Below are 10,552 nucleotides of genomic sequence, written 5' to 3'. Positions count from 1 at the left end.
GTTATCTCTAATAGCGACCACAATGAAACCAAAGGGTCATAGCTTAGCTTTTAGATTTGGTTCATATAACTATGACTCAAAACATTTTATTTTTTTAAAAAAGAATAACAAAATTAATAAAAAACATTCATTTCAAATATTGTTATTAAAATCACAAATGGAATAAGACACAGGCACTTTTTATTAACTTTACAAAAACTTAACTTTGATGAAAGTGATGCCTTGCGGTGGAATAACAACTAAAAAATGAAAAAAAGAGACGCCATAAGAACAACTAAAAGAACGTGTCCTAACTCAGGAATAAGGTATAACCAACAAGCAAAATAAATCTAAAATAATATTTGGGGGGCAAATGGAGAGGTCGTCAATTTTATGATGTGTTGCCCCCCAACGACAGCTGAAAAACACGTAGAGGTTTTGTGATTTTCTTCCGAATTAATTTTGTTATTGGTATGAGCTGGTCCTAACTTTTGTGATTTTTTTAACCCATTCTTGACGAGCTCCCAAAGGTCCAAGTTTTGATTCAACGGGGTTCAACAAAATACATTTTTTGGCAATTTTCTTCCTTTTTTGTTGCGCTTTAGTACCTTAACACCAACTTAATTTTAAAAACTAACAAACTTAAAATTCTATAAAAAAGAGGTTTACAAAAAAAAATGATTGCATATCTAAATACTATGGATCATTTTAAATCTACTACTTACTAAAAGCACCAACTAGCTAATTTTAAAAAATCACAAAAGTTAGGACACGTTCTTTGAAAAAAATGGATGGCTTGCGGTGGTAATACCAACTAAACTGATTTGATCAGCGGCCAACTTGGGCATTGAGCTGTGTGATTGTGTCGGACAGATATCCAGATACTGACATCCGGCCTCCGTACAGCCCAAGTCTGAAAATAAAACAATAGTTTTTGCTCGCATCGTATTATAATCAGCTTTCCGCGAATATAAAAATTTACAATTGTATAAGCTCCATAAACACACACACGAACATAAAATCAGCTGATTGTAAATAATAATACAATTGATGTGCATTTGCCGCGTAAATTTATGTAACTTAAAATGTCGTCTTCTTGTGTTGAAATAATATTATGAATTAATCTATAATACAAAGTAGAACGATGTCTGTCTGTCCGTCTGAAGCTTAAGACTTCAGTAACCACTGAACCGATTGGGCTCTACTCTTCAGGGAATATGCCTACTGGTCCTGTGAATGTGATGGTTTAAAGCTATTTTCTTGGGGGGTGGGACAGCCCCAAACCCCCCCAAAAATGAAATTAACCCCCCCAAAAAATTCCTTTTTAAAGTTAAGATTAAGAAGGGTGGGGGGGGGGGGGCAATTAGCCCCCCCCCAATTTTTTTTTTTACTTTTTCTTTTTAAATCTAGGTAAAATACGAAAAATTAGGTTGATCAAACCTCTTAGGGCAAAGCCCCTAGAGGAGAGGAGCGAAGCCACTAGTAATCTAAATAGTATAACACCTGAATACAGTTGTGAGTATGGTATCAGCTTCCTCCTGGCATATGATGGTAAAATCTGGCAGATGTTTACACGCAGAGTCGTGGATACCAGAGTCTTCACTCTGAAATATAAATGTCTGTTTGATTGTCTATACCGAGGGATCTGGCTAACCGCTGAACCGATTGGGTTCTCCTTAACAGGGTAGCTTCTCATAGGTCCCGGGAAGGTTTATAACTATTTTGGTGAAGGTTACCACCACCCTCCCAAGAGAAATCACTCTAGAAAAAAAATACCAACCCCTCCAAAAAAAAATCATGGGCAGGTTTATAACTGTTTTGGGAAAGATTACCACCATCCTCCCATGAGAAATTGGAAAAAAATCATGTTTTATGGACCTTTATGAAAAACTTTTCAACTAATAGTTAGGATCAACTGCAGTTTACAGTAAAATATTCTTGGTAACGAGTATTTCCAAACATTTATGAATTTTAAAGGCTGCTAGCTGTCAAACAGCTGAACGTACTACAGATCATTCAAGATTATTTGTAGGCATTCTTATGCCGCTTATAACAGTGTGCGGACATGGTCTGTATGTTCAGTCGTTTGGCAGCTAGCAGCATTTAAAATTTATAGATTTTTGGAAATATTCGTTACCAGGAATATTTGACCGTGAACTGCAGTTGATCCAATAATTTAATTATAATCTAGTTATTACTAGGTGGTAATTTTGTTTATCCACATTTCATATGTCTATCAATTTAATTTCCATTTGCCTTATTTCTTGAGATGAGGGATCTAAAGGGATAAGACAATGGCAGTTAGATTGATGTACATCCCCAATAATGATACACAAAATTATCCCTGTACCTGCAAAGCTGACAGGTATTCTGGAAGTACGGATCTCCAGGTGCGCGGAGCCTGGCGCAGCATCCGTAGCAGGCAGGTGTAGGCGTTGCTGCGAACAATTTCTCTCTCATGGTGGATGTAATTAGTCAGAACATCCTGGAAATGAATAAGCAGCTCTGGTCGTGGCAGTGAAGCTCTCAGCAAGTCCTGTAGTGAATTAACAAGAGATTCAGTGGGCTGTGGAGCAGCCACACTCGCCAGCAGTATCTCCACCTCTTTGTCCAGCCGACAGCCAGAAGTACCAGAGCTGGAGCTGCAGATCTGCAGGCAAATATCATCCTGGTCCTGGAGGACAACATACAGTTAACGTTAGTAAAAAATCAGGGAGGGAAGGGAACATTGAGCTGTTTATTACACTAGTCCCCAAAATTTTATAATAATTTTTTCTGATCCGTTTTACTTAACAACCTTGGGGACTTTAAATTAATTTTGATTGGTTGATTCAATAAGTTGAGTGTCCAAATATTTCAACAATAAATTGAATTCTACAAAAAAAGGTAGATTTGTGTATCATTATTGGAGATGTACATCAATTTATCGGCCATAGTCTTATCCCTTTAGACCCTTGGTTTTATTAAGGTTAACTATTCCTGGCGTTTGCAAACAATTTCTTTGTCAGCTGAAGATAATTCTGTAGATTTCTTCTTGTCATCCTCCAGGTCTTCTGTCTTATTGTTGAGTTGAGTGGAACTGAATGAGTAGGACATCAGATATCTGAGAGAGGCCATCCTGTCGGTTCCAGGAGCTGAGGATAACCTGGAATAGATTATATAGATACATACAGAGATAGATAGACAGACAGATAGACAGATGGTTAGATAGATAGATAGTTACATAGATAGATAGATTGATAGATAGATAGTTAGATTGATTGATAGATAGATAGATAGATATAAAGATTAGTGATAGCAATCTGTCAAATTTTTGGGCCGGATTCGGATTCCGGATTCTAAAAAAAGAATCCGTCAAAAAAATGGCGGATTCCTTGCAGATTCCAGATTCTTATTTTTGGCGGATTCCGGATTCTAGCAGTATCTTAAAGGGATTTCTAAAAAAATCAAAAAAATTAAGTGCTAAATATGTCCTAAAAATTAATGTTCTTTGTGTTCTCTATAATTCACTTTCGATAATCAAACCAGATTTTAAAAGATTTTATATGTAATGATGATAATCTTTGCCTTCAAAAAGAGACAGTTGAAAGAAAAAACTCAAGACGCTAATTTTAGCCTACCAATTAAGAATCCGGAATCCGCTATTAAAAAACGGATTCCGGATTCCGATTCCAAAATTGGCCCAAAAATTGGGCGGATTCCGTATCCGGATTGCCAATCCTTATAGATAGATAGTTACATAGATACATAGATAGAAACATAGTTAGATAAATAGATAGATATGTAGATAGATAGATATTTTTAACCACTTTAAAAAAACTAGCTGAAAGCATACTTTAGTGTTTTTGGGGCTTTTACTGAATTTCACTTAATTTATCGCCCATTGTCTTATCCCTTTAAATCCCTGACATAGAAAGAGTTGGTTCACCTGATTAAAACTTCAGAATTGTTGCTGAGAAACTTAGTGGCGTGTGCAGCTGTGCGCCCTCCCTGTGCCAGCCAGCTGTTCAGGAAGTTGACAAATTTGTCGATGAGACCAACAAAAGACTCTCGCCTACGGTGGCGTTGGTGACAATCATATCAAGGAGTCCCCAAAGTTTTATTCGTGGACTACACAACTTTGAGGACTTGCTGAATTTTGATTGGTTGATTTATTAATTCAGTGTCCTCATGTTTCAATCACTAATTTTAATCTACAGGGTAATTTTGTGTAGCATCATTTGGGTTCTTATTCATTGGATCAAAAACATTTGGGACTTTTTTTGGGAATTTAATTGGTTTATTTTGTTGAATGTCTCAACATTTCAACCACAGAAAAAGTAATTTTGTTTTGCATACTTAGGGGGATGTACATCAATTTATCGGCCATTGTCCCATCTTCATATACCGGATTAATAAAACAAGTTTTACTCCAACAAAATATTTAATTTTCAAATGGAATAAAATGGCTGAATAGCAGCCCCTGGTTATCTACTTTAACCCATCCTAATAATATGATTGTCAACACCTTTGAAAGTAGACGGAGCACATATTAATATATGTGGCCAGGCAGGCCTCAAGGTTTTCTGCATGCTCTGAGCCAAACACGTGGGGACGTGCGAGTTCTGGTAAGAGGTGCAGTCTTAATACTCAGTATAAATACTTTGAGTGTTTTAGTGAACTTTGGGTACCTGGTGTATTTTGGGTACTCTAGTGTACTTTGGGTACTTTATTGTACCTTGGGTACTTTATTGTACCTTGGGTACTTTATTGTACCTTAGGTACTTTATTGTACTTTGGGTACTTTACATATTGTACTTTGGGTACATTACCTATTGTACTTTGGGAACTTTATTGTACTTTGGGTACTTTATTGTACTTTGGGTATTTTATTGTACTTTGGGTACTTTATTGTACCTTGGGTACTTTAATGTACTTTGGGTACTTTACATATTGTACTTTGGGTACTCTACCTATTGTACTTTGAGAACTTTATTGTACTTTGGGTACTTTACCTATTGTACTTTAGGTACTTTATTGTACCTTTGGTACTCTACCTATTGTAATTTGGGTACTTTATTGTACCTTTGGTACTCTACCTATTATAATTTGGGTACTTTATTGTACTTTGGGTACCTAGTAAAAAACTATTGTATCAAGACTGTGCCTAGAAGTCCCAAACAGATGGTGAACAAAGCCAGGTGATTTTGGATCCTTTACAAAAACATAAATTTGACAACTGCATAAAGGGAAAATTGGTACCTATTATCCTCTTAGAATTTTTTTTTTTCAATCGGCCCCCTTGCCTGCCTAGCCGCAGCGCTCAGCCCCCTTGCCTGCCTAGCCGCAGCGCTCGGCTCCCTAGCCTAAAACCTTACCTAACCTAAAAATAGTTGTTTGTCGTTGTCGGAGGGATAGGGGGGGGGGGGTACTCAAAAGAGGATAACGCCGAAAAATTTTGTTTATCACCTTTGGGGATGTACATTAAAGCGTCCTGTCATGGAAAAATTTTGTTAAAATTCTTGCCCCCTGTCAAAAGATGGTTGATTTATGCAAAAAAAAAATGACCCATGCAAAAATTGTGACCGCACAAGCACTGCAAAAAGACCTGTTTTTAAAGCTCTTGTACGTACAATCTCAATTTTAAAGTTTTTCACAAAATTTCAATTCTAGTGTGTCGATATAAACCTGAAATTTACCAAATTAAAATGGGGGCCGTCTCAATTATTATATGATAATGTAGCAAGTAATCTAAATCAAAATTGAATACTTATATAATAGGGTTGGGCCTGATACCGGTTATCTAGCTTATTTCTAATGTCAGCTAATCGGTATCCGGCCAGATAACCAGATATTCGGCAAATTACCAGTTATCCGGCAGAATAACCGAATATCCAGCCAAATAACTGCGTGCGTGAATTCCAAAGTTATCTAATTTATGTTCCTGAAGAGTGTATAATCTAGTTGTGTCCTGCCCTGGAGTCCTGCCACCAGCAGTGCCAGGTTACGCAGGAACAGCTGTGGGTGACACGAGACAAGCTTCCGAGCACAAGTGTCGTAATCCTGAACAGTTGATAATAAGAAACTTTGTGTGAATGCTCAATCCACTAGTGCACATTGTAGTTCTCACTCTGAAGAAAAACGCCCAATACAATGGCGTGTATAATTTTTATGGGGAGTAGACCCTCTCACTACAACCCCCGGACCTTAAGACCCAATATCCCAGGGACCTAAAGGGATAAGACAATGATCGATAATTTTCTGTACATCCCAAACAAAATGACCCCTTTTGTACATTAAAATTAGTGGTTGAAACGTTAAAACACTAAATTTGATTAACCAACCAATTCAAAGTCCCCAAAGTTTTTAAGCCAACAAATACGGAAACGTTATCATAAAAATTTTGGGACTAATGTAACAGTCCGTTGTCCCCTCTCTCTCTCTCTCTCTGCAATATCAACCTAAAATGAACTCTACCTGCATCTTGAGACTACCCTCCCTGCCAGGGGGAGGGTTGGCCAGGTTTGTGAGGAGGGTGTAGGATATTATATCTACACAGCTACCAGATCTCAGCAAACTAGGAGTGGTAATATCTTTTCTCGTATTCATTCGAATCGGATGGATAGGAACCGGTTCTCATCAATACTAGAAAAACTATGTCTAGCATCATATTATATCCAGCTTTCTATGAATATAGAAATGTACAATCATAAGATTAAAACCAGTTTTTTTAGATCGTGCCTTCGGCACCTCGGGGCTAAAAAAACTAGTTTTAATCTTATAATTGTACATTCTATATCCGCGGAAAGCGGTTTATAATACGATGAAAGAAATAACTATTATCGTATTTAATACGAGAAAGTATGAATTACAGTATTCATTTTTCAATACTGGAATAGTTACTTCTTGCATCGTATTATAAACAGCTTTCCGTGGATATGAAATGTACTGCACAATTATTAGATTAAAACCAGTTTTTTAGCCCCGAGATGCTGAAGGTAAGATCTAAAAAACTGGTTTTTATCTTAAGACTGTGGGTACATTTTTATATTCGTAGAAAACTGGATATAATTCTATGATAGTTTTTTTCGTATGGATGAGAACTCGTTCTAATCCACCGGATATTAATTAATTTAAAATAAAAATGAGAATAAGAAGTATTACATTTTATACACTAGTCTCTCATTAGGTCCAACCGTAAGATATAAATAAATAAGATATTGTTCCTGTTAGTAGAGAGGGGAGGGGAGAGCCTTGTGGCCAGAAGGCGGGGCAGCTTCATGTAGAGCAGCAGTAGCAGTTGCTTAGCATAGCTACTAGTATCGGCCTGGCTTATGATTGTATTTATAAATGCACTGGACTTGGTTTCTTTGTCCTGAATGGATTGAAGTATGAGAGGTATCCTGTTCTCTAGACTAGCATGTGTCCCAGATTCTACAGCCTCAGCCAGAATATACTCCGCCAGCACCTTGACTGCGTTCACAGACAAGTGCAGAATATCCTCCTCCTTGGAATTCTTACCACTGTTCTGGTGTCTGCCCTGCCATAGCCTGGTCATACAGATATATTATTCAGGGCTCTAAAGGGATAAGACTAGGATTGGACCGGATATCCGGCCATTTTCAATATTTGAAATCGGCCGGATATCCGGTATCCGGCCATAAAAGTATCCGGCCCAACCCTAATTCAGGGATCTAAAGGGATAAGAGTCTAGGGTTGGGCCGGATATCCGGCCATTTTCAATATCCGGCCGGATACCGGATTTTGAAACTATCCGGCCGGATATCCGGCTCTATAATTTTTTATACTTTACACCAAAAATCTCTGCTTTTTAAAATCATAAATTGCTATAATTTTCTTATTATTGAAGCTAGAAGAACATTTTTTCTGAATAAGTTTAACTTTATGTAAATTTATATAAGATTTATGAAGAAATTTTTTTTTACTACTTTAATATTTGGCCGGTTATCCGGTAATTTGGCCGGATAACCGGATATTTGAAATCAGCCGGATATCCGGTGTCCGGTATCCGGCCAAAAAAGTATCCGGCCCAACCCTAGATAAGACAATGGTAGTTAAATTGATGTACATCCCTGTTATATTACATATTATCCACAAATATTATATCCATTCCTAGGGATGTGAATGCAGGCACTCAAAAAATCCAGGACAGCTGTTGGCTCCAAGTCTGATTTAAATGTGTCTAGAACCGTGGCAACCGTGCTTTGGAGTACAGAGTAACTTCCCTGATGTGTAAGAAGACTTAGTAAATATGGCCTACTCTCTCTACCCCTCTTTCTTCCCAATCTCTTCAACCAAACAGCTGAATTCTCCTTGTTGTCTTTAGTGGCAGCAAGTCCCTTGGCGAATATTAGGTCAGCCTGGAGGTTGGGTAGGTCTGCCAGGACACCAGGATCCACCAGCTGGAGCCAGTCCAGGCACAACCCCTGCACACCTGCATTCACTCCAGAGTCCAGTGTTAAAACCCTAGCCAGAGCTCTGCAGAGACTAGTGGTGCCTCCAGCTGTACCTGCTCTGGTGGTGCCTCCAAGTGGTCCTGTACCTGTCCTTTCCCTGGACAATGCTTGTTGGGCCAGTTTTTTTATATCACTCTCCAGACTTTCAGAGTTGATATCCAGATGTTGGGGAGTACCACCACCCCCTCCCAACGGCAGGGGGGGAGGCTTAGACACAGCGGCGGCGCCTGTCCTTGCCGCCACAGTCGACAGAAACTGGTCCAACAGGTGGGACAGCGGGCACTCAATCTGCAGCTGCTTGAACTTGGCGGCCAGTGCAGTGATTGTGTTGAGCAGTGTGGCAGACAGGCTGTCACTCATCACAGGGCCTTCACAGGAAGCGGGTTGTCCGGGGATATTCTTGAGCAGAGCCGAGGTCAGAATACGGAAGAGGGAGCAGGAATAGGAGCTTCGCTCCTTAAGTGCCTTCACCAGGGGGTCACCCAGTGAGGGGCTAAAGGTCAAGGAGTGTAAAGTGTCAATAGTCGCCTCCAGGATGGCTTTGGAGACACAGTTTGTCGACAGTTCCTAGGTCAGTTGACATCTCAATTACCTCATTATCTAAAGGATCAAAAGGGATAAGACAATAAATTGATGTACATCCCCAATGTTAGAAAAATCTAATTGTATCTATTTGTCTAAGGAAATATCAACAAATTTTTGTCTCAATAGCACCTAAATCAGTTTTTTTTTCTAAGGATGGAAATACCAACAAAGCTATCAACAGAGTAGTCTCGCTGATAAACATAAACAATAACATTTGCATTTAAGTAATTAGATCAGCTGATTGGAAAATGTGGTACTTGTAAGTGATTGCCGCGTTGCATTATAATCATTATAATGTCGTCTTTGTGTTGAAAAAATTTTAGAATTGTTATTTATCAAAAGAAATATAATTGAAGTAATTGAAGATTCCTGTGTCATATATTTCTGTAGAGTTCTAAATGTGTCGGACTTCTCCTTGTGTGTCCACCTGGACACGGTTTCTCCAACCTCCAGAACTTGGACAATTGTATTTCTTACCTGCACAGTTAATCGTCAGTCATCATGCCTATCTGGTAAAATGTGAAAAAATATCACAAAACCTTGTGGGGTATTGGTATTTATGGCAAGTTCAATTTTTTTTTATTTACAGCTATTAGTAAATTGATTGTTGTTCACTAAACCTCAACAATATTAAAAGCAGACAAAATTCAAAATTGTGTTCCTTACCTAGGTACACAGTAAACCATTAGCAAAATGAAAAATGAAGATTAGCTGATTGAAAAGCATGGTACAATCGATGTGCAAATGCTTAAAATTATGTAACTTAAAATGTCGTCTTCTTGTGTTGAAATCTATAATACAAAGTAGAACAATGTCTGTCTGTCTGTCTGTCCCTTAAGATCTCTGTAACCATTGAACCGACCAGATTCTACTCTTCAGGGAATATACCTACTGGTCCTGTGGTGGTTTTAGGCTATTTTCTTGGGGGGTGGGACACCCCCAACCCCCAAAAATAAAAATCTCCCCATTTTTTTTGCGTAGGTAACTATTTTTCCCCAATTTTTTCTTTATGGGGAAGTTAGTTCACAGAAAACTACTGGCGGCAGCACCAGTAGTACTTAATTTTTTTTAGTAGCGAAGCTACTCTATAATTCGAAATGTCCGTCCGTCTGTATGAGAAAAAGTGGGGGAAACGTGATTTTCTCGGCTCCTATTAAAGATAGAAAGCTGGAATTTTTAGTGAAGATTCCCATGGCATATGCGCATTTAATCTATACATTGTTTTGTCCATCTGTTTGTTGATTGGGGAGCTAGATCGATTCCTAAATTTTGTTGTTTTAGTAATTTTCTTCACTCCTTTTCAAGACAGCCGACTGAAATTTTCGGGGATTAAGTAAATTTGCATCCTACATATTTTTACTAAGTTTCATTATGATTTGTACATTGATTGGGGTGCTAGATCGAAACCTAGTTTTCATGATTATCTCAACTCCTGTTCAGATAAACGGCTGGAATTTTTAGGGATTAATTAAGTCAACACATTTCTATAAAGTTTTTTTAAGATATAATAATTGGTTGGGGTGCTAGATCGA

At 38.2% G+C, this 10,552-nt stretch overlaps 1 protein-coding gene across 12 annotated transcripts; it reads right to left on the bottom strand.

The window, feature by feature from the left end:
• Positions 1–113: 113 nt before the first annotated feature.
• LOC145306787 (integrator complex subunit 1-like) lies at positions 114–7,534 on the bottom strand. Of its 12 annotated transcripts, none has more exons than XR_013875208.1 (11): positions 7,187–7,534; positions 6,436–6,537; positions 5,905–6,021; positions 5,126–5,174; positions 4,487–4,583; positions 3,908–4,033; positions 2,963–3,124; positions 2,330–2,657; positions 1,483–1,583; positions 705–892; positions 114–467 (listed from the first exon to the last, which is right to left on the bottom strand). XR_013875208.1 is itself a non-coding variant. In XM_080149082.1 (10 exons), the coding sequence occupies exons 1-10, from the start codon at positions 7,514–7,516 to the stop codon at positions 808–810; spliced, it is 1,497 nt and encodes a 498-aa protein (XP_080005208.1). In that variant the 5' UTR covers positions 7,517–7,534; the 3' UTR covers positions 114–807. The 12 variants fall into 12 exon arrangements, 1 of the variants encoding a protein (XP_080005208.1); XR_013875209.1 differs by having other exon boundaries at positions 114–463; XR_013875214.1 differs by having other exon boundaries at positions 114–293.
• Positions 7,535–10,552: the final 3,018 nt, after the last annotated feature.

This window comes from Acartia tonsa, chromosome 15 (assembly GCF_053477335.1).
Source record: "Acartia tonsa isolate MP-2025a chromosome 15, ASM5347733v1, whole genome shotgun sequence".
Classification (NCBI taxonomy): domain Eukaryota; kingdom Metazoa; phylum Arthropoda; class Copepoda; order Calanoida; family Acartiidae; genus Acartia; species Acartia tonsa.
Note: the sequence above shows the minus strand (reverse complement) of the source record. Positions and strands in the feature narration are given on the sequence as shown.